The sequence below is a fragment of the Betta splendens genome, chromosome 21 (genome assembly GCF_900634795.4).
Source record: "Betta splendens chromosome 21, fBetSpl5.4, whole genome shotgun sequence".
Classification (NCBI taxonomy): Eukaryota; Metazoa; Chordata; class Actinopteri; order Anabantiformes; family Osphronemidae; genus Betta; species Betta splendens.
This window is the reverse complement of record NC_040899.1, coordinates 13,698,097-13,723,730: the sequence shown is the minus strand read 5'-3', so window position 1 is coordinate 13,723,730 and position 25,634 is coordinate 13,698,097. Positions and strand designations below refer to the sequence as shown.

At 40.5% G+C, this 25,634-nt stretch overlaps 1 protein-coding gene across 5 annotated transcripts in view; it reads right to left on the bottom strand.

The window, feature by feature from the left end:
- The window catches only part of adarb1b (adenosine deaminase RNA specific B1b), an 82,023-nt gene that overhangs the window by 13,364 nt on the left and 43,025 nt on the right, over nucleotides 1-25,634 (bottom strand). For 4 of the 5 annotated variants that reach the window (XM_029137422.3, XM_029137425.3, XM_041068959.2 and 1 more), the window contains 2 exons: nucleotides 17,867-17,902; nucleotides 1,444-1,518 (listed from right to left, as the gene is read on the bottom strand). In XM_029137422.3, coding sequence (XP_028993255.1) covers nucleotides 1,444-1,471 — 28 coding nt within the window. In that variant the 5' untranslated portion in view covers nucleotides 1,472-1,518; nucleotides 17,867-17,902. Of the gene's footprint in view, nucleotides 1-1,443; nucleotides 1,519-16,831; nucleotides 17,538-17,866; nucleotides 17,903-25,634 lie in introns of those variants that run through there. The other variant, XM_029137421.3, reaches the window with a different exon arrangement.

Genomic DNA, 25,634 nt, shown 5'->3' with positions numbered 1-25,634 from the left:
AATACTTAAATACATGTTTACCTAGAGGTCAATCAAAAGGAATTATATTTGTGGGGTATGATAAGCAAATAATGTGAACTACTGCATGCTGCACACATTCCAAAATGGTTCCATAAATATCAAGGTCGATAAATCTCAAGGTTTAAAACTGATATTATTGGTTCAACGGTGTGCGATGACTTTTTGCATGACGATGGATATCCAGTTGTCATCCCGATCCCGAGACCATATGAGCGAACAAAAGCCATAGCCATAGAGCAACAGCCGTCACAACATGCACTGAATTATGTCACAAACATGCAGTTATGGCCATTATTACGCCAGCATTTGTGTAATCAGCATCCATTAGTTACCCAAAGGAAAAACACTCCCATATGCTTGGATCTCTCTCGGCTAAAAACACTGTGGGGGTTGTATGAACCTAATAATACAGGCAAAAAAAGGCTTTTATTGCCACTTCCTTTCAAGCGTAACTTGTTTGTTGGGTTTTGGTACGATTGAAGAATGTGATTAAAAGAATTTCAAGAGCCGCTAAGGTTGTCACATAAAAGCTAAAAATGCTTTAATGTTTCCCTCTGGTGGTATTGGGCGAGCTTGAAGTTTTATCTTCAAATATATCTTTTGACTAAGAGTAGAACCACAAGAACGAGGCATCACAGACAACAAAGTCTGTTTTGCGATGCTGCTCTCGAGTCCTAACACATAACAACATGCTTCTCCTCTGAGAGAAACACAGATTGTGACACTACAATGAGGAGCGTTGATCTGTATTGCAGGTTAGACTGCCGGCGGGATGATGGCTCCCTTTGAATGGAAGTTCAAAATTGTTGAGCTGAAGGGAAACATTCAAGCACGCCTTCCTGTGCCTTTTGAGGCTCACTTGCTGAGTTCAAACCAAAAATGTCTAATTAAAGTTCAATAGGCTGGAGTTGAGGGAAAAATATTCTAAGAAATGAAAGTGAGGTAGAGGGAATCTGACCGGAAGCCTCTCAGATGTAATGATTAGATCTTTCCCAGAAAGTTTCACATCAGCCGTGTGTGTGTGTGTGTGTGTGTGTGTGTGTGTGTGTGTGTGTGTGTGTGTGTGTGTGTGTGTGTGTGTGTACTCCTTTGTGTCTTGGTTCATGTAAGGATGGACGAAAACTTCCATCATGCTCAGGTAGGGACAACTAATAATCACTGGCACAACATTACAAAAAAACAGTATATTTGATGTGGTCAGATTTGCATTCCACTCATCAGGTTCTGTGGGTTTTGCATGTTAAATTATTTAAAAAATGTGGGCTAATATTAAGTGATTAAAATGTGTTCACACTGATTACACAATATAGAGGGAAGACATGCAGGCAAACATTAAAGGAGCGGAAACAAAAATACAGGCAGACTTTTAAAAGCAAAGAGCTGTTATTGGAAAGACAGAAGGACAAGAGCACATCAACTCACTCATATTCTCCTCCTCATCCACATCCATGGTGACGGGTCTGCTCTGACCTGACAGCAGCCTTGTCCCCGCTGCACCTGAGTGTGTGGGGACAGAAAGTTGGACCGCGTGAGTGATACACATGCACATAAACACACATCTGAGACCTTGAGCAGCTACAGTACAGTGATGATAAATGTTCAGTTTAGGGCACCACACACACACACACACACACACACACACACACACACACACACACACACACACACACACACACACACACACACACACACACACACACACACACACACACACACACACACACACACACACACACACACACACACACACACACACAGAAGCATGCACAGCTCGCACTGTGTAGGTAGGTCATAATGTAAGCATATAAATATTCAGACTGAGAGGTACCAAGGTGAGAGAGGAGGCCAGAGCTGGCAGGCTTAATAGCAGGAGCAGTCTATTGTGACTTTAATATCGGTCCGATTAGACCCCATTTCCCACTGCCTGCTGCGAGATGTACGGCTGGTGACACAGGCACCTCACTCCACTGCCACACGTACATACGACTCAAGCCAAGGTGGAGAATGCAATTAAAGCCACGTAAGGAAATACTGTGCACACTAACAATGACTAACAAAAACTTCCTGCTACCGTATCTGAAAGGTGAATAATTTTAAGTAGTAAAAAACATTTTGTTTTACGTTAAGTAATTATTAACTGAATATGAAATAAGTGGCTCATTATTGAAGACAATCAGTCACTTTCTCTGCATCTGCAGGTTGTGGAAATAGGCCGCTGCTTGAGAAACATTTATGTTGAATTGTGCTAGAGGCCCCTTGACAATATAATAAACTAAACAGCTCACTTTAAGCTCCTATTTGGATCTTTATCTGTTTATGAGAGAAATATCTCGATGTTTAGATGCTTCTACAGACTATTGATATTAGCATTTTTGCCACTAAAAGAAAAAAGCTCTAGGGAAAAAAAAGATCTGTCACTTTGAAACATTGATAATACACAAAAAATACTTTGAGCAGGGAAGTTTTTGTTATTCACCTATTTTTATATGGCATATATGTCTCACAGAGTCACAAGGGAATTGCTTTTTGCATGTTCTCTCTGTGTCTGAGTGGGTTTTCTAGAGGTACTCTGGCTTTCTATTACCATCCAAAGACATGGAGCCAGGTTAATTGGGGAGTCTAAATCACTCATACACCTGTGAGTGTGAATGGTTTTCTGTCTTCATGTGATGAGTGTTCCCCGCTTACAGTTCAATGGCACCACAGAGATTTGGCACCAGCTCCCGGGAGACTCTTACGAGGAAATCCAGTTATGGTAATGGATGGATGAATTAGTAGGAACAGTTGCAACCCTGCCTCATAGTATATAGGCATTAATTATAGAGTTAATAGTCATAAGAAAGTTTCAAGTGCTTGACTTCCCCCATTTACTTTAAAGTCACAGTATGACAAAAATTCCGAGGGCGAGGCAGGAGTGCAGCCTGATGAAACAGACTCCCAGAGTACGTAGGAAGAGGAAGAAGTAAAAAAGGGAAAAGGCAGAAAAGTGGGAGACACAAAGAGACAGAGGGGAAAGCAGGAGAAAGATGGCATTATGATAAAGAACAGATTGTGCTGATTCTAGTCGCTCTCTATCCGCCTTCCATCGGTGCCCCCATTCCTCAACCAGACACTTTCTTAAGCTAAACTAAATGGGCTAATTAATCTGGGCTAATGGTGGGTGACAGCAAATATGCTAGCACAATTATCACCCTATTAAAGATTCATATTCCAACCCATAATTGAAAATGAAAAGGTGGGGTGAAGAGAGGATGGGTGGGAGTAATGCATATCCAACAAAGTGGAAGAGGAAAGTCATTTTTTTCTCAAGTAGCAGGACCCTGGTGTCCTCACCCTGCATATGGTCAGGACCACACCAACATGCAGCTCTTTCACATGGCTACAACTTATTTTAAATGCTTTAGGTTTAGATCTCTGTTCCCCAGAAGCCGTAGATTCCTTTATTTTTCTAAGACTTCTCCATCTTGTGTATTTTGTGGTTTCATTTCTGCTTGCACTGCTTCATGTGTTGCACAGCTTATAAGGCCTGTTTACAACACACATCTTAAAGCTATACCCACAATATTGAACTTATTCAATTACTGAAGACCTTGTGTTTGTAGATTTCTAATTCCAACTTAATTAGCAAATCATGGATGAACAAAGCAGGTCAGAAACAGCAGCAGAAATCTGAAGGCAAAACAGGAATGAGGTTTTACTCACATATTTCCTCCAAGTCTTCCCCCCCGTACACACAACAGTGTGGTTTTATCGGCACGCAATGCAAATGGGCTTGTCAGTTTTGATTTTGAGAAGAGACCGCCTTGGTCATAAATCTGTAACCACTGCTTAAATCAGGTGCAATCAGCTCGGAGAAAGAAATCATAAAGTGAGCGTAGGAGTGTGCATGATTGTGAATGTGTGTGCTCAAGACGAGCCAGAAGGAAATGGATGCACGGTTCTAAAAGGCATTGTAGTTCAGACAGAGGCATAGAGGCAAATCAGTTTATACATTCCTTGCTTTCACTAAGATTCGTGATTCTTATAAAACATTATTGTTAAATGTTGAATGTTTATGGTAGCATGTCGATCCAGATGATCTTCAGCCAACTGCTGTTCAAAGTAACAATGACCATTCATGGTTGTCCACATACAGTACTGTAAGTAGTTGTCCAGTTGCCTTCATTGTTTTTAATTCGACAAAATGTGGAATATGGAAGTTCTTTGAGACAACAACTGTTATTCTACTGGAATACGTATAAAACAGGACCCTTGATAAAGTAGACTTAGTATGGACCATTTTGGAACACAGGAAACTGAAGCAGAGAAATTAAAGTGAGTCAAAAGAATCAGTGATGAGGGCTGTCGACTATGCCCCTCCACATGCATAAATGATACTGCGTCATCAAGTTGCGAAACGGCTCAGTTCCAGGTAATTCTGAGTGGACGCTGAGGGAGGCAGGGAAAAGGGAAAGATGAGAAAGTAGATGAAAAACCTCAAATTCAATCTGGCATGGTGAGAGAGACTAAGGGGAAATAAGGTGGTTTTGATTTGTCTCTCATCCCTCGCTGGCGCTGTGACGGAGCGATAGAGCGTCGAAACCGTGGAGGGAGAACCGGCAGCGGGCGACTGACGGGAGGAGGCGGGAAGGGGTGTCGGAGCGAGAGATGGAAAGGTAAAGGTGAGGGAAGAATAGAGGACATGAAAGATAGAAAATGCAATCCTATTCCAAGTAAAAGAGAATCATTATCTCCTCTAAAACAGAAGGCAATAGGAAGGTCTGTCCTTGGCAAGCTGTGGGTTTCAAGCTGGCTAGTGAAGCCAGATTTTAGATTTAAAATCATTTCAACCAACTTCAAACCCTAAAATACATTGAAAGCTAGAAGCATGAATAATTAATCAAATATTCCTACTTTCATGAAGCGCTAACTTTGAATAATTAAAAAAAACAAAAATCTATTCTGACTGGAATCAAATTAGCAGTACGCTCTGCAACTGGATCACTGCGAGTTCTATGCTGAAACTTAAAAGTAAGCCCGACATGAAAATTAGGCAGAAACAAAAATATATCAACTTATGTCCATTAGCTCTAGTCGACGCATTCGAATTTGCATAGAGGCCAGTGTTTCGGCTCAAACTGCTAACTCACTACAGCTCCTCCTAATCCAAAGGCGCCGTTTTTGCTGACTCCAACAAATAAGAAATTAATGGAAAAAAAAATGTACATTTTCAATGTCTATTTACAGGCCAGCTCAAGTGTATTAGTCTTAACTAACTCACTGACCATTTATTTAAAGATACGTTTTCTGTCTGTCCTAGCTACCTGACCTTTGCCTTCATGTTCCTGTATTTTTCCTGTGTAACCGTAGTCATAATCAAAGATACTTTGGTAAAACAAAACAAAAAAAAATCAGACAAAGAAAATTCAAATATGTGAAATTTGTTTGATAAATAAAGCCCATATTCCAATAATATATTCCAATTAAAGCAGTGTGCACACACGCACACAAAATTGTACCCAATGTTTGTTCTGCTGTACTGTAACTACCTAAATCATAATCACCTAAAAACTGAATATTTTACTTATTTTTACTCATTTTCTACAGGGGAATTTAAGAATTTATCTATAAATAAATAAATACAGTTGTGAAAGGTAATACACATATTTCAAACATTCAACTCCTTTAGTGTTTAGCATTTCACTGAGGTGTGGCAGAGTCAAGCTAATGTTAGAAAAAAAGCCATAAATCAATTGAGTCTGTCTGTAAATTGTACAATTTGTATTTAAAAAGGTTGTGTTTTTATCTGAACTGTCAGTGAAATGCATCAGTGGCATTACCTCATGTTCGAGCCCATGAGGGAATATATTACTGTCACCCAAACTACATTAGCAGCATATTAAAAGACAAATGCTTTCCATTTTCAGCGGTCTGATATGCTGCTGTGTTGACAAGGCTGAGACAGGTTCTGTCCCCTATTTTCCTCGGTCAACAGCAACGGAAGAAAAACATGCATAGCTGCACAAATATTTGTGTACTGTACCTGCTACTCCCTGTGACCTACAGTAAATGCTGCGCTCCATGCTAGTAAAGAATTCAATAGTCTGAACATACTTCATGTATTACAACTCAGAGGCATTTTTAACACTAATGACTTTTTGTTATTACAGTTTTTTACCTTTTCAGTTCACTATTATGTGATGCTGGTGAGCTAGATGTCTATTAATGGAACAAGCCCCCTTTTTTCCAGTGAAAGATGACTGAATATTGTACTGCCTGAATGCACAGTAATTGATGTGTCCAAGCCTAAACAATTTGCTCCAGAAGTGCTAAAAGATAAATGTGTTGCTCTCGCAGGTTTTACCACAGACAAGATACTATCCATTACCAAACCAATGTAATGTACTGTGACAAATGACAAAACCTAACAATCCTTTGTTAAAAGTTCGTCTTTCTGAAATCTTTGCGATTTCATGGCTCTGGGTTGAACAGATGTCTGCTGTTTTACTGCCTAAATAAGATAACAAAAGAGTATTACGAAAAGCGAGCCTTGTGAATAAAAAGGTTTTCACAAGGTTCTTAGGGAAACTGTTGAGTACAGAAAGTATTTTAATATAGATGCAGGTCAATGTGAAAAAAAAAACCTTTTATATTGCATGAATGCTAGACCTTGCATACCTTTCAAATACAGTCATATTAAAAGCCTGTCATGGTAAAAATGTTGCTGAACAGTCGGCAAACTATGTGGCCTTAAATTGCATCGAAGCGATGGCTTGCCAAAATTTTTCTAGTCTGGATGTTTTGGGCGGGTCAGAAAGGAAGCTTGATTACGCACAGGAGCCACTGAAGTGAAACCTTGGAACGCAGCTTTCTTCAGCAGTCTCTTACTGTGTTGTAGTATTGTTAAAAATCAAGGGTTAGGAAGAGGGGCGGCAAAAAGCCCAGACACGTCTGGAATAACAGCAGGTCATGGAGAACGCAGCCCTGCAGATGAGTTAAGACTGACTTAAGATGAGAGGATTGGAGTTTTACAAATATCAAGGAGAACGTTGCAACGTTAGGTACTGTGCTCTGTTGTACACAACTTTAGTGTTTCACGGCATAGACTACAGTATTCTCTGGTTTAAACATGATTTTATATTTTGCCCATTTATTTCACCAACAAAACTCTCATTGATTAGTGAATACCCCACAGAATATTATTTTACAGTATGCCCCTCTCTACACATGTTTCATAAAATGTCAACGTTTAATCACTTGCTCACTATTAATCATCTTAATGCAGAAATAAGTGTTAATACACATTATTTTTAAACGGCAGGTTGCCAGAAATGTGTTTGTTAAATGTTTATCTCTACAGACATAGACATTTAAAAAAGAAATCTAACATTACTGCATGAATATGCATCTAGATCAGGTCATTGATGAATGCATTGACAGCAGCAACCAATGGCAGACAGTAACCAGTAAATATAATCATACATCAAGACTATAGAAAGGTAATGTCTCAGTCAATGTAACCAGGGACATGCAGGTGCAGGTGGGTTAAGTGTCCTAGGATAGAGGAACCATTACTCTGATTATCAGTTCATTTGCTAATTATGTTGTTGGTTAAATTAATTCTATTGTCCTACAAAATTCACTTTCAAAAATTTAAATATGTTTTTTTAAACTTTTTGGTGAGAAAGACGCTGTGATTAATTCTCTATTAACTAACTAATTTGGACAACAACATAACAATAGATGCAAAGATGATTAACACAAAAGTTCACAATCTCATCAGGTGTCACATTTTAAAAATTGAGCTCCTTTCACTAGTGCATGACACTAAATTTACTGAATTAAAAGTATATTTTTTACTAATATGAAACACTGAAACCAAAAAGCAGATGTGGCAAGTAGTGGAAAGAGTAGACAATCCTTCTTTTATTGTGTTCCAGACTTTAATATCTGACAGTCGGTCGTTTATCATCATGGACCGCTGATGGTGAACGGAGGGAAAGGTGGAGGAAAGCAGAGGCAGAGAGTATCAATATGAATTTTTTATTTGATAGGTTTTATGGGAGATTGCATTTCAGCAGGCTGGCAGAGTCAAGGTTCATGGAGGAGCGGAGGGAGAGAGAGAGAATGAGTGGCCAAGTCGTGAAGGACAGGTGAGAGATAATGGTGTCCCAGCACAGAAAGAACACACACCTGCATGAAACACATTTTTTCCTTTATGCGCAAAAAAGCTGTTAATTAAGAGCTCAAACACTAACTCAAATTTTTATCATTCTGCTTGAAGCTAAAACTTATTTATATATTTGACCTTTTGCTTCTTCAAAGCCACACACACACACACACACACACACACACACACACAGAAACACACACACCAATTTTTTCTTAAAATGCATATTGCTACTTTTTCCTCTCTTCACCTTCCAACAATTCCACACAAATGCACACAAAATAACACACAAACATCTTAGGCTGCCTTCAGGTGTGGTCATAAATCATCAGAGTGAGTGCCCGTGATTTTCGCCAGCACCAGCAGAGCCGACGGTGGGTGTGGGCGGCTGGCGGTGGAGAGAAGGGCTGCTAGGGAGAGGGGAGGCTGTCCCTAAATAGTTGCTCCTGCTTCCTGTGTCCATCAAAACCAGAACAAGCCACTGCCGAGCCTCTGGGCAAGACACACGGCAGATGGCACAATACTGACACAAACACACAAAGCCATGCGCATACACTCTGTTAGCTGGACACACACACACACACACACACACACACACACACACACACACACACACACACACACACACACACACACACACACACACACACACACACACACACACACACACACACACACACACACACACACACACACACACACACACACACACACACACACACCTCTAACTGGCTACGTGTTAATTTGCCTACAGACTCCGTGTAAATCTTCACCTGAAAAAAATCCCACTAAACATGTGTTCTCACTTTATTCTAGCACCCAACACCCCATCCACGCACAACACACCTTCGCTTTTTACTGGCACAGTAACAATACAGTAAAAGATGAGGTAGGTACTTATGCCTCCAAGGAAACCACATGCAAACATCTGCTCACAACAGCCTTATATGGTTCTTTTCAAGCTGTGCAGTTACAAATGGTGTGAGGTTTGACACATGGTAAAGTGGATGTCAGAAAGATTAGATAACTGTGTTTTTGTCTGATTTGAAGCTATATTAAGAGAGTATTTATGTACAACAAAATCACACACACACACACACACACACACACACACACACACACACACACACACTAGTTAGGAAAAATAACAGTTTGTTTGTTATTACAGTAAAAACAGCCAAAGCTGGACAAAGCACCGAGTTGCTTAGTGAAGTATGATATAATGAGTGATGCGTATGATGGATGATGTGATATACTGTAGTGTAAGCATTGGTGTTCACATGGGGAGGCAACTTTTCGTCTACTTCAAGCTTATAGTCTCAACAAAACTAGCTTAGCCCACTACTTCACTGGTCAAACTGTGAGAACCAGCTTTTCATTCACTGATGGGAATCACCCATTTTAAAAGCCAAATGGCAATAGTCAGTGTGATTATAAGGTTAGAACATTTAAAAGAAAAAGAAAAGGTTCCGGACGGAGTATTAAATTAAGTTTAACATAGTATTTATTACAACATATTACTGTAGCTACTGAATTACACATTTGTTATGGTTCAATTAAATTAAAATATGGATTATTTAACAAAACACAGTACAACTAGTTAGAGGGTTTTACAAAACTGAATTAGTGTGAAAAACTTAAACTTGTTGATGAGAAAAAGCAAAAACAAGAGAAATCTCGTGGCATTAACAGCCAAAAGCTAAAAAGAAGAGAAACAGATCGAAGAAGACGGAGAGTCCGAAATGAGGAATCGAAGATGAGAGGGAGGAGATAAAAGGAGAGAGAGAGAGGGGCAAGTAAAGGGAAAGGAAGTGGACAGAGACAAATGGCCAAGGGAAATGGCTGGTGCAGAAGAGGCTGCCTGTGAGACAGGCCTCTCAGCAGCCTTAACACAGACTGATAGGACCACCGGGCATCGCTACCACTTCAATCCATTCTGTTGCTGCACGATTCTTTTCTTATGCTTTGAAAAAGAATAACATGATCACACACACACACACACACACACACACACACACACACACACACACACACACACACACACACACACACACACACACACACACACACACACACACACACACACACACACACACACAGTACCTCACCAGAATGTACAGAAGTAGAAGAATGTTAAAGAGCGTAATTGTCAATAAAATCTTTCAGTTTGTTTCGAATAAAGCTTCGGAAGAAAAATGTATTACAAGATATATTACTTTCAGATATGTTCAGTGGGTTTGCTGTTTATTGATATAGTTTAATACATTTCAGATAAAGTACCACAAAAAAAATAGAAGAACTCTAGGTCAGGTTTTTTCTTTTTTGATTGCTTTTCATCACTCTACTGATGCCACAGTTTGATTTATTGTAGTGTTCTGGTAATATGTGGATCACTCTGATAGTTGTCCACGTAGAATGAAAGAAGGTCTGTCCTATAACAGATTCCTCATTTTGACCTCTTCCCCTACTTTGAAAACACATATGATGTCCCCTGTAATGAACCCAGACTATTTCATATAAGAAATAATCAGTGATATGCGTTGTAGTCATGTAAACTACAGTATGAGGTGTAGTGTCTTCAGGGCTAGAGGAAGTTTCCTTTGAAAAGATGGATGCAGAGAGCAGAAACAGCAACTTCAAGAGGAACAGAGAGGAGACGAAAATAGATCCAAGGAGGAATGTGAGCATCATTGCTAACTGTCCATGTATGCAGTTAGATAAGTGAGTGCTACTGTCGCCATCCCGCAATCCCATTACTTTCCCCAATAAAGCATTGGCAGACTAGTGATTACTTCAGAGAGAGGAAGAATCTTAATAGAAATAGGACCATTTTTTTCCTGGTCGCTCCCTCACTCCGTATCTGTTGCCTTCTCAGGTGGTGTCTCCAGGCACTGACCGGGTAATGCAGTGTAATAGAGTACACGTGTGGGCGCCGGTGGCCTAATGGAGAGGGGTCTTGGCAGAAAGGGGAGTGCCTGTCGAGCTGCCTGATTGAAACTGATGGGCCAAGGTAAGGGGGCCGTAGAGTACGGCCACCCAACATTGCCCTCCCTGTCTCATCAAACAGACACAAAGATGAACACACACACTTACCACAGAGCCCATTATTCAATTTGGCCTTTCTAATGACCAGTGAATTAGGCTGCCAGAAGCGATTTGCCTTCTGCGCCCTACTGCTACAGTAGATGTACACGCTTTACTCCAGTCTAAAATTTAAGAGCCAGCAATTCAGATGCTGACGTCCAACGAGTCTCCTCCAATCAGTGAATATGGCTAGATGAGCTTGGGCTAAGCCCTTAACGAACACTTAATAAAAATCAGTATGTTTCAGGTTTTAGAAGTGTAGACAATCCATTTATGATGCAGATGGACAACACACTTCCCTTTTTATTTAAAATAAAATCCTATATCCACTTAATAGATGTGTGACTCCACTTACTGCAGCTGTACTAATGTAGACCTACCTTGTCTAGTTGTTCACTACAAACAATAAAACGTGTTAAATTAGTTTCTCAAATTGTGTGAGAGAAAATTTCTAGAATGTTTATCTAGTTTAAGTAATACCAATAGTAAGTGGTATTTATATATGGTAATTCCTGAAATTGCCACAAAGAGTACAAAGGACCTTTCACACTCACGCTAAAAAAAAGTGATGGCGTGTGAATAAGAATTATGCCACAAATTGGCAAAACTGCCTGCAAGGACGCTCGTTTCTAAGTGTTTGCCTTTAATCAAGAGACAAAGTTTAAAGTCACTTGCCTTGTGTTAACTGCCTCATGCGACTGATGTCTGACAAAGCAGGAGAACTAGTAAGAGAGGTCATCATGCGTCTTTACCCAAACTTCCTGCAGATTCACATAAACTAAGGTGAATTTCTTTCCATTATTTTTAGTACAGTAGGTATTCATTCCCTGCTGTACTACTCCTGGATAATTTACTGTAAAGGCATGTGCCTGGAATGTTTTGAAGGTATTTGATTTGGCTCAAGATGCTAAAGCCTTTGCTTTGCCTTGTATCACATCTGACAACAGCTAAGCAAAGTTGAATCTGGATCAATTGTATGCAACACAAAATCGTTGCGCCAAATACATACGTCAATTTGATTCTGGAACGAGTACTTGGAAGAACATATTAGTCGTCCTCATGATTAAGACATCAACTTACAGTACATGCAGAAGAAATTTTGGATGAAAACTGGATGAAAGCGGTTACACATCATGCTTAGCCATCAGAGAAACTTTTAGTTTGGCTCTGATGTGTCATGTGCTTTGCAGTGAAAAACTGTCCTGTCATTTTTTATAGATTCCTTAGGTCTAGGTATCAAGTTTAATAATAGTAAAACTCCTCTACTTTTGCTTTCCACCATCTTTTCAAGGTTGTTGGGTGGCTGGCTCTTGTCTTTTCACTAGGAGCTGTAAAATCTATTTGACAGCTCTGATTTATGACACAGCATAGGCACCAAACGCCTGTGGGAGAGAGAGTATATGTTGGAGTGTGTTTGGACGTCTGTTAATGTGTATGTAAGGGGCTGTGTTAGAGAAAGTGTGGCCGGCTTCCAGCAGCCCACCGCTGCTGTGCTCAATGTTTAAGCGCCCAGCAGAGGACACCGGTAGGAAGCCACCCGACTCTCAGACGTGACACACGCAGCATTGCATGACAGACCTCAATGGACCTAGTGACACAACCAGCACAGTAACAATTATGGTTAAACCTCGGTCTAAAACAGGCTAAACTGATCGAATTAATATCATTTAAAACAACAGCAGCAGCCACGTCTTTAAGCAGTTCAAAAAACAAACTCATGTTCACGTACACCATATCTTTTGTTTTACTTTGTGGCCATTTGTGTTACTTTCCACCCTCTGCCTTATTTGTCCATCCAACTCCCAACCCTCCTGTTCGCCTCGCCTGGATACCCAGCGTGCCCTCAGCTCACACTGTTTGTCACATTCAAGGCCGGGTTAGACACATAGGGATTCGTCCCCCTAACATGAGGGATGCGTGCGTGTGCTCGAATGCGTGTGTGGCGCATTCCTACACGGTGATGTGGGAGGTCTGGAAATGCTATGCAAGGACTTAACTGCATCTGTGTAGGGTTGTGTGTGCCAGGGCTTGTGACACCGGCGTCTGAAAGTTGAATTTCACACCCTGTGCCTTTGCTATTGCCAGGCAGAGAGGTGGCGTTGATGGACGGTCAGGAGATGACGGGATGGGAAAAGATGAAAAAGGTCATGACAGGTGACAGGAGGATGGAGAAAGTAGATGGTGGAGGTTGTGGGAGGACAGATTTAAACTCAGAATGTTGCACTGTACGACAAAAAGCAAAAAAAGATGAAACTGTGACTGAGCTCTTTGTGTGGTGAGAATCCAAAGTTTATAATTAAGCATGGTAATTAAGGATAATTGCATTGAGATAGACAGACAGGCAACTCATTTCTTATTATGACACAGGGCTGCTGCGCCCGAAAATGTTGTACCACTTAATGAAGCGCGGCTCATAATCAACAGTTATTTTGTTGTTAGGTAAATGAATGCAACAGGGTTTCTATTCGATTTCCATCGCTGCTGTTGTCAAATGTTAATCAGTGTGACTGAGCTTTTTTCAGAGGTTTGAAATCTGTTCATACACAGACATCCACATAAAAGGGAACGACAACAGTAAACCACAAAGCTGCATTATATATTACTTTACAGATAAATTAAAATGCTTTTGTAATTAACACATATTTTAAGGCAATCAGTGCACAAACAAATAATAAAAAGAAAAAAAAGAACAAAAGAATAATAAGAGATAGAGATAATGAAGGAAAAAAGGGGGTTAGGAACAAAAGCTACAGAAAGTAACAGGATGTGGGACGAGACGAGGGAGGAAGGAAGGATGTGAGGTTATTGAAGACGACAAAATGTGTCTTGTTGCAGGAACAGAGCTTTCCACAGTGGTGGATTATAAATGTCAGGTGATGCACATCCCCCGTTCCCCCCTATTCAAGTTGCAAAAGCTCATTTTGGAGATTTTGCTGGCATGGCAGAAAAGGCCTCTGTTCCCCATTTTCCATATTTCATATACGGCCCATTGGAAAGCGCCGTCTGCAAGTGTCATGCTTGGCACATTTATGAGAGATGCACTGAAGACCTTATCACTTGGAAGATAAGTTCTACAGTCACAGATGGTAATTCATTTACCAGGTAATGCTAAATTATGATTATGTCATTGGAAATGCATTACACTCAATAATTATCAGGCATATAGACCAATATAGACCATTATTAGGCATATAGACCAAAGATATTGTCGCCAAATTGATCATACTGATCATACATACAATACATATATATAAGTAATATATATAAGTAAGTTGAAGTAGTTTTATATATTTAAAGTAAATAGTAGAGTCTGAGCTACAATGCCATATAAGTGTCATTCACATGCATCAAACAAAGTCCCAATAATAAACAAAAATTATATATGAATATGTAGCTTCACCTGTCGTCGCTAATGTTAGCACGTGACACATTTGTGGCTCTACTGCTACCATACTTAATGCAACTTAAATAAACTATTATTTATTATTATTATTATAATTATTATTTCTACATTTTGAGGAACTATCTGGTCATGGTTTTGCTTGCTGTCCCCCAGAGCACGTCTGAAGTGACTTATTGGCTCGACATGTTTTTTCATATTTTCTACATAGTGGTAGAAAACATTAGAAATCCACACTAAAAAACTCAGAACGTCATCTGATTGCTCGAATTAAACGTTATAATTTTGTCCTGCTTCACATCATCAAGACCACCTTTTTGCTGAGTTAATGTTGACAAATGATTATATGGAGGTTTGGAGCTGCTGAGGCCTCTATTTACTATATATAGATATTTATCCTGAACATGCCCCCCCCAAAAAGAGCTGAAACATTTGACTGTGTGCTATTCATAAAAAATCACATCAGTAACACATACAGTAACTTTTACTAGTTAATAACTATTAACTAGTTATTATGCTTATTTTTAATCTGTTCTTTCAAAGTGGAAATAAATTCATATTCATATATATTTATTTCATTTTATTATATTATTATAATATATTATATAATATTTTTATTATTTATTTAATATTTTATTTTTATTTTATTTTTTTCAATTTAGATCCTTGTGCATGTTGGGGGTAAGAGACATTACTCTTTACACAAGACGTTGGTCAGCCCTGCATTGACCGTCCTTGTGGAAGACACTAACTTCCACTTAATGGACTGTTCAGTCCAGTGGTGCAGCACCGACTCTGCCTCACCGTCAAGGGAACCGAGCAAAGAGATTTCCTTGAGTCAGTGTCACATTATTCCACTAATAATTGTCTCAAGTAAGTGTGCGACCTCAGCATCTCACCTGGCGTTAGCATTAACTGCTAACTTGCAGTGTGATTGGAAAAGCTAAACTGTGAGGCGACTTATCGGGAGGCTTCCAGAGCGAGACATTAAAGGGGACGGAGAGCAAGCAAAGCAACATGGGTTCAAAGTCCCGCTCAGTCATCGCTTCTCTCGGCATGGTCGAAAAGTGCCACTTTCATCCCCATGGCGATAAGGGAGAGTGAAAAGGCGGGAAACAGACTTGTGTAATGCTGATGGACATAGCTGGCCTCTGACTGAGCAGGACTGGAATCAAGGGCTAAAAATGCAGCATCAGCAGTAGTGGATTTACTTGGATGAATAAACTTGGCTTGACCGGAATAGTGGGGGGGGGGGGGGGGGGGGGGGGGGGGGGGTTTGGAGGGTGGTGTGTGTCAAAGCAAGTGGCTGAGACATGGCTAATATTGCCAGTGAGCTGTGGCCACCTAAGTAATTACTACCTTTGCCGTTAGACTAATCCCCAGAGCAGAGCAGCAAACTCAGGAGAGAAAAGCTTAGAGCCTCGGTGGGACCAGTCACTTGACTTCAGTTACACAGGGACATGGTGAGAAATGACAAAGAAAGTGACAAAGTACGAGGGAGAGGGCGCAGTACAGAAATTATTTCATTATACTTTACTTAAACAAAATAATACAATTATTCATCTTTCATTTGGAGCCCACTCCAATTTCAAACAGCTGTACACAGTATACGTATATTTGTATTATTCAGTACACACAAACATGCACATTGTCTCTCAGCAAAAGTTTCAGTATCATCCATGCACATGCAGCCGTATGTACCTGTATGTATGTATGAATGCATCCCGATGTTTCTGCCCCTGGTCAATAAGGTTATAAGTATGTGTGTGTATTATGTGTTCAGACGTTTTGTAGTGAAACATGTATATATGTGGACAAGATTGTTTATAGCACAGCATCCTGACAGTATAGAAAAAAGATTTAGAAAACTTCTATAGCACACACACACACTGAATAGAGACGAGACATCTGTGAAAGGCACAAGAAGGGATTTATTACTTCCTAATCAAACAACTTAAAATAAATGCATATACTGCATAAAAAGAACTGACCGTTATCCACCAACTGGTTATCTTATATTATAATACCAGAAAGGTAACGAATAAAGTTAAAGTTTGTCTATAGGAACCTACACAGATTTCTCATCAGCTCGCTAATCATATAAACAACTTCAAACTCTCCTCCTTCTCACTCAATGACTAAATGTATTAAAGTCATGTGCTGCTGCAGGGTTTTACCTTTGCGTTCAGAGCGTTTCTTGCGCCTTCTCTTGAACCTGCGTCGGATCAGGCAGTAGTAGGAGCCCAGGCTCTGTGCGCTGTTGTTAAGAAGGGCCATGTCTTTGCCAGCAACTAATACGAATCTACTGAACAGTTCGATCAGACAAACCTACACCAAACTCAAGTTCGGCGGGTTCTCTATCTCATTGGAAACGCATGCACTGTCTACCTGTACTTTCCCTCAGTCAACCTAATGATATTCAGAATGCCCAACTCCACACACCTGCAGCGATTCTTTGTTTCTACTTCAGTCCTTCCCCTGTAACTCTCCCTCCCTCCCTCTCCTCTGTTGACTCCATGTCTGCCCTATCAGTAGTCAGGGAGGGAAGGCAATGAAGTAGAGAGAGAGAGAAAGAGGGAGGGGACTGTAGCGGAGGAGAGAGACCTATGTTTTCAGATGGCTGTGTATTAACACACGGAGCAAAATCAAAGTCTGTACCTGTTTAATCCCCTCTTCCAGTGACACAACAAGGCGAAACAACCTGGTTTTCTCATGACGCTCTCTGCCTGCTCAACAGCTTCACCCTCAAAACAGAAGATCCTTCTGCAGATTTGCAGGGTTTGTGGTGAAACGATATATGTACAGTATACTGATCACACTTTCGTCAAGCGACGTAAACACGTGCAACAAAAGCGCACACTAGAATACTATTCAAATCCACTGCAAAAGTAACTATTCTACATTTGCATTGCTAAAAAACGTTAGCATGTTTAAAGAATAGATTATGTACTTTTTATGTCTGCATTTCCTTCCCTTTCCCCTCAAAACTGTGACAATGAGACGGTGATAAATAAGAAATATGATGCCACCCTCTTGTGGTCAACTGCTGTATTTACATCTGTCTTACATCTGTTGAGTGACAAATGTTCCCCAAAACTGATGCTGGCTACATATAGTTAATATTTTTAATTGTGATCCAACATTATGTTTTTAAATTACAGTAGGAAAGAAAGAATGACAAAAATTAAATAAATTCTGAAGTTTAGACTCACCTCTGATTTTGTTGCGACGTCTGTGATGATAAAAATCTGTCAAAGAGAAAAAGGAGATTTTCCAAGTCAGATGCAGAAATCATTGTTGACCACAAATCAAAATCTGGTTTACAGAAAGCAGACGTGGTTTAAAGTAAAGGTGCACACAGGCCAGGCATGGAAAGGCCAGACACTGCGTTGTGTTCAAGCCACATGCTAAATGAAATGTTCCAAAACCTGGTGTTACTGGATGGTCAGAGTCATTGTTTCAGCTGATGGAATGCAGTTTGTTCCAGTCACGTGACCCAATCCATTAATTGAGCTGAAAAACAGCTTTCACTGTGTTACGTCCAGCCACATCTCTTACTGTTCCCTTATAAAGAATTTCAAGCTGCTTGTTTCTGCCAGTTAATACACAGATTGATCAACACTCAAAGATTAAATATAGGTGGAAATTGAAGCAACACGGCCTCATCGTGCACAATTCATCAGAGTCTCTAGACTCTTTTTAACGTAACACTCAGAAGCTTTTATTTCCAGCTCAAGCATCCTGTAAATTCAGACACTGTCAAAAGCTGTTCTTGAGCATATAAACATTTAATAATTACAGAACTGCATGAGAAAGAACGTTTGTTTCAACTTGCAAACTGTATTATTTTGCACTCTAATAGATTTTTAATTACCGATAAGTAATGTGTAACTAATCAGACAACCACACTGTCATTAACAAACCACTTTACTGTAGGGCCACACACAGAGCTGTTGGTAGTGGTTGCTGCCAACACTGAAAGTATAGCATTAAATAGGACTAGCTTTGTATCCCATCGGCTGAACTTAAATCCATCCTGACTCTTCTGCCAGATCAGTTGTCTTAAAAAGGCCTTAAGGCTGATCCATATGCACGTGTCTATTGTTCGTTACTTGTATAATGTTTATTCAACTGATTTATATGTATTTGTGACCATAAACAAATGCTTGGTGCAAATCATATTCTTAAATCAACATGGAAGTCTCGTAGCAAACATTACTGCAAGTCCATGAAGTTTATTATATTAACAGTGCAAAAAACTCAAGATTAACATAGAGGTTATAAAAAAATGAAAGAAAAAAAACAGATTAAAAAACGTTAAGGAAAGAAGAAATAGGCCAGAGACAATGAAATCAACAGAGGGAAACAAAATTGGATACAACAAGGAAAAGTATGATGAGATGAGGAGATGGGAGAAAAAATGTTTCCATATAAAACCATGATCCAAGCAGACTCTCCACCCTCCAGGGTTGTTTAAGGTCAATTATGTTGTTTTCCCTGCAGCCCATCTTGTCTAAAGATCTTATCCCACTGCTTAATATAAAACGTGTTTTTAAGAGCAAATTAGTGGTTTTCGGGTAGAGCCTTACCACTTAAGAACATGAAGTTAAGCTGGGGATAATGAGAGAGAAAACAACTTAATTTTCTTTGATGGAAGAAAAAAGACGAGCCCTCCAGCAGATTGGAGATCTGCGCTGTGGGGCACACAAGTCGATATCAGGAGGAAGATGAAGTCCTTTTCCCAGATTCATTCACGCTTGTGTGCGAGAGTCAAACATCATTCTAGCTCAAGTCTCACCACAACTGCTTTGGCTGGGTGAATTCTGAGAAGGAGACTGGTCAGTCCACTCACCATGCTGTTTGAATTTATAGAGACTGCAGATATGGGACAGTCAGTGCCTGCACCACAGACATGGAGGTTACTTTACCCACTTCCATCTCGCCGTCTCTCTGAAACTTCTACACACACTGACCAGAGGACGGAGGCTGCGGTGTGTGGTTCCCCAGACTGGATTTAAAGACATTCCAGACTCAAATTACAACTAAACTCCCTGTGGCCTTTACACTGGTTTGACAGAGAAGCACAATCATTGACAAAAACATCCTCTTAAACGGTTTCACAGGGAACAAATCCAGGCGACTGCGGTGTGCCCATCTGTTACTTCATACCTCTACTCACAGTCGACTAAAAGTGTAGTGTAGCTCTAAAAATAGATTCAGCAGGGACACCATTTTTTCACCTTTCTAAAGCTTTTCATGTCGTGTTTTAAAAGACAAATTCCAAAGAATACAGAATTTTAACGTCCCAGTACGTCTGCGGCTGATGTGCGATGATTCAATTGCACTCTGGAGATTTTACTTCATAAGGTGTGTTAAACTATGATATAAATGTTGATTAAAGCACCCTAATATAACACAATGTAAAAAAAGCAACTACCAACAAGTGGAGACGTGAGAAGCAGGGTCAAATGCTGCAACACAAATTAGGTTCTGTTCCCTGCCTTACATTAATATTCGATATCCCTATTAACACAGTGTTAGAGAAGAAAACTTCAAACCAAAGTTAACAAACTACCTACTTTAGTTCTAAATCAAATTAACTACATGTAAACAAATGTGAAGAAGAATATAATAACAAACCTCAAATCACTTTCTTGGAAGTGGAGAAATTTTGAAGAAGAATGCCTAAATGTTGGCTGTGGGATTAGCTGTGCACTTCAATTTCCTATGGAGATCCAACTAAAAACCTGACATGCAGATATAAGCATGTCCTGCAGTGGCCGAATACCTAAATATGAAGGCAGATGAAAAATATCCAAGCAGGAGTGCAGTTCCATTGCCTTGTGAGGAAGTCAAGTTCCTAAAGCAACACTCACCGAACCTCATCTTGTGCAGTTTGGCAAGAGCGCGTTAGGGAGAGATTGTGTGTGAGCGATTAGCAGAGACAAGAAGGGGAGAGCCTTGAGAGCTTTTAGAGCTGAGAGGTACTGTGTATATTTGTGTGCTTGTATTAGGGTCTAATGGGTGCAGACCAGCTCCGTGTTCTTTGAAGCCTAGGATAGACAGTAGCAGGTGGGTGAAAAAATAAACGAGACAGAAACTCTGACTTTGTTTAAAATGACATCCCTTATCAGAGAGGAGAAAAAGCCTTTGAATAAGAGCTGGACAACGATAAACCCCCAGCGGTTTCCAGACAAAATTGAGGCCAATGGCTCAGTAACCTCTGGGCACGCACACACCCACAGACTAGCCAGTGTATGGTCGCCATAAACCATTAAACGCATCCCCCACCCCTTGACCTACTATAGCTTCTTCATCAAACACGCACACATTCACGGTTTAATCACATTGGCGTGTGTGTGTGTGTGTGTGTGTGTGTGTGTGTGTGTGTGTGTGTGTGTGTGTGTGTGTGTGTGTGTGTGTGTGTGTGTGTGTGTGTCAGTCAGAGATCTGAATCACCGTGCTGCGTTTAGCTCCACTATGAATTCTGGTAATGTTTATGTTTTACTGACATTCAACCAGCAGAGAGCAGCAGTGCTACAGTACAACCTTACTGAAATGATGCACCATATACTGTAATCACAAAAACGTGGAGGTTTCATTTTATCAACATCAGATCAGATTTTCAGCACGAGGTCGCACATGCCTTACGCTGCACAGTACATGTATCTAATGCCGCTCTTTCCTGAACATACAGGAAAGTCAAACCTCCTGCACAAACAAACGGGACGTGCTCAGCCGTTTCTTCCAGTGGCAGCTGTGTTCAGCATGGGGCTGCAATGACCAACTCCCATGTGTCAATCTGTGGAAGTGCAAAAATAATGACACATTTGAGCCAGCAGCAGAAGGTGCTGACTAAGGGAACACATCAGATTCAGCCCGTTCGTGACAAACTCTGTTTTCATCCAAGTGCACAGAGATTTAGATTAGACACAGGAGCAGTTTTGACATTTCAAATAGGAAGTCAGGGATTGGGCGCACGTTAATGTGTAATGATTAGGTCTGGGCTGTAACAATGTATATAGGTAGGTACACTCAGTAAAAAAGAGTGAGAGATACTTGTTTTCTGAATCTTTTGTGGATTCCTAGCTGCATCTTTCTGTATCCATATCCTCATTCTGTGCAGCTTTTTAAGTGCAGTACTCTGAAGCTGAATTGAACAAGGCTAGTAGTCCGCACACTCATTTCACTGCTATAATCATTTAATTATTGGGTAGAATTCATAATGCAGGGACTTCAAATACTGTACCTGCATTTTTTCTTCTCCTAGCTGCTATAGAGCAGCGCCAAAGCAACACACATCATGTGCAAGAGTGGCATGGTTTTCAGAGCTGCGCTGCTTTGTTCAAACTACAATATTACATTTCAAGGTTTAATATCACTGAGAGCTGTGCTCAGCCCATGACCATGATGCTACTCGCTTCTCTGAGCGCTTCATCAAAGGCAACGTGCAGTGTGGGGAAACTGATGAGGGATCACATGATTTGCTGACCGATGCACCTGGTGAATAGAGGTTGGTCACAGCTACAGTTTTATTCGGTTTGCTGCAAACATCCACGTTGTTACCTCATCCTCATCCTGTGGAAGCGCACAACAATGCTAGAATTGACTCAAATCTGGAAATGTCATACTTTTAAGTGAAAAGAGGAAAAATGTTTATGACCCTGTACATGTATATGTGTATGACAGATTCAAAGCACAGAATATTCGCACAGGCTACTGTTCACACACACACTAAATTCCTCATCCGTGACAGTAAGCTCACACAACATGAGGCCAGTCTACTCCAAAAACTGTCTAATGTGAGGGAATAGAGACAAATAAAAACTTACAGAGCACCACCCAAAATGTTCTATAAATAAAGCGGACTGCCATAATAGTGCTGCAACTGGTGCAGTAATAGCTTCCAACTCAACCGATTATCCTTGTCTATGCTTTTCACAAACCCAGCTGCCTATTTTATATCATTTACAAGCTGCTATATTTTACAGTTCTCGCTAAACAGGAGCCTGCTTCCGTTCAGAATAAAACAGCTTGTAAAGAGAAATGACTTAAACCTTCCTATGGGAGTTTTCTTTCGTTCCCAAGCCTATCATTAGGTCCCACAGTTGGGTGTGGTCCCATCCTTTACTAACCCTCCACCTCCCAGCCAGGGACAGAGCTGCCCCACTGCTTGGGGCTCGAAGGCTTTGGCTCGGGCTTGACTGGCAGCAGTGTGTGTGTGTGTGTGTGTGTGTGTGTGTGTGTGTGTGTGTGTGTACAGTATTCTGTGCATGCGTGATTGATGCAAGCGTGAACAGAACAATGGGCAGCTCTGTGTTGGCCCCTTTGGCAGAATGCACCCCTGAAGGGTAAAGCCAACAGCATGTACAGAAAAAGAAGGGTGGAGGAAGGCCAGCAGACATTCTGGGTTTAAAACACTGGGTTTTCTGTTTGCGTATCAAGTGCTGTACTCTGTCTTACACGGTTTAAAAGGGATGGCATTACACAGCATTCACTGACATCGCATTTAGAGCAACTCCTCTGATGGGCAGCTACCACACTTTCTTCTACAACTGCCCATATTGACAATGCTAAAGCCTCAGATCTGGAGATCTGAAAAGGAAACAACACAAGGTTTTAATACATTGATTTAATGTATGATTATTTTAACTTTGGAATGAAAACACAACAATTATTGTGATTATGTGTAACTGTGACCCAGAACTACTAGGAAATATTTATTTTACCAGATGCTTGGAGGCATTTTGATAGTAAACTCATGTTGCTGGGAAAATACTCTAAGCAATTTAGAGAGAGCGTTATTTTTCCAAAGTAATGAGCTGTAGACTTTGTGAAGCAGATACGAAGATAAAATCTAAATATTTGGCTCAACTCATTGCATCGATTCCACCTGTGTTTCCATATTTCGACACAGAACATCCGTGACAACTCGTATGTTTGTTGTGCCGTGACAACAGCAAAAACGTGAGCTGACCTGGAGATTATGAATGAACGCAAACACTAACAGGCACTAAAAGATGCCCGGCTTAGGTAAATGATGGCAGTGAGTGTCTCCAGGCTGACTCTGGTTATCGCAAAGCTCCTAAGTGGTCCACTGGCCGTTGTTTGGCGTATGGGCTGCAGTTCAACACATATGGGAAGTGACAGTGGCTGCAAGTCTGTATGAAAGCTGATATCAGCAGCAGCCTCATTGAGTCATGTACAGACAGTAGATCTGTGGACTAGTCAGCTGGTTACCTGGCAGATAGTTCATAACATCTTTAGGTCAACACAGTACAAACTGCCCCAGTATTTGCTACTGGTTGAGTTAGGGTTTGTGTTATGTTTATATGTCAGCAATATTGTATTGTACATACCAGTTAGGTGCTCATGATCTACAGCAGAAAATGTATCCTACATTCCGTAATATGGAAACACGGTACATTTCCCCTGGCTTTTAATAGCCCACCTTTTTTATTATATCAGCAGTTTCTCCTATGACAAATGAGCCTGGACTCTCAGCCAATTTATCATTTACCCCTCTAGATATCCTTGTTAAAGACACAACCTTCAAAGTTCACATGTTGAACAGAAGAGGGGAAAGCGTGAGGTCACAGAGACGGAAAGATAAAAATGCATTTGGCTTTAAAACAGGATCAAACGTGGGGATATTTTAGTTTAAAGGCAATGGCAGCAGTGAGAAAGCAGCAGGGTGAGACAGAAAACAGAACACAACAAACAAAATGCTACTGTAATAAGACTAATAGAATAGAGAATAGAGGACAGTAAACAAAAGATTATAGCAGTATATTTCTATTAGAGACACACAAATATCTTTAACCTACATTCAGGTCTACTGTACTATGATTAGTAGCCTATACATTGACCTGAAAGTGGTTGAGTGTGTAACACACACATGCACACAAAGGTTTTTACTGCACTGCAATGCGGTGTGACATTGAAGATAATGACTGCACTTGCAAAAAGCCCAACACACACCCATGCAGGCACCCATGTGACTGCAGAAAAACACCTCTGGATGCACACATATACTGTACGTCAATGGGAGCGGACGGTTTAAAGGGGATTTTAAGCATGCTGGCTAAAAGGTCAGTCGTTACTGGACTGCATACTGGGAGGCTGCAGCAGCACCATAACGCAACTGCTCTGAAACCACTGAAAACCACTGCTGCCTTTAATAAGTGATAATATTCCTGATTTCACAGGCATTCTCTGACCTTGCAAACCTGTGACTCAGCTGCATTCAAGTTTTCTACAACCTGCAGTAGATGAAGCTTTTAAGTTCAGCTACTGCTTGATGGAAAAAAAGCTGCAGGCTGGAAAAAACAAAAACCATGAGCTGCAAACGATAAAAAGCAGCAGTGAACTTCACAGACGGGTGTTAACATGTTGTAGCTTTGTCACGTTTGTTATTATTATAACGTGAAGGTTATTATACAGTACTGATACCTGGAGCTTTAAAGATTAGGCTAAATTAAAAAGGTTTAAATAAAAAAAAAGAGGCTGAAGACATCATCAAGATTAGAGCAAGAAAAAACGATGTTGACCTTAATCTTCTACCTCTGGTTTTGCAGCCCAGTATCAACATGGGTTCCAACAGTCGCTCCGTAACAACCCACGAGAGGCCACTAGTCTGAGATACTGGGTACCTTCAGCGGTTACACACCGATGGAGGACAGACATAAAAATCGGCTGAATTAATGCTGTCAATCCAGGAACTATTCAGTAGGATAGCTGAGGCTGTAGACCAGCTGGTAAATCAGGAGCTCAGTGTTTTGACTTCCAGTTCTTTATCACATGACAAAACCCAGTGACAATATTTTCCAAAAGAGGTGTCCAGTGTCAGGACAATCGTGCTTTCCCGATTTTTATACAATTTGCAAATAACTTCATGGCCTGAAAGTTGCTCAGCAAACTCATGCCCCCATCATCAACACGACAACAGTGGTAACACTTTCACACACCAGGAGGGTTTGA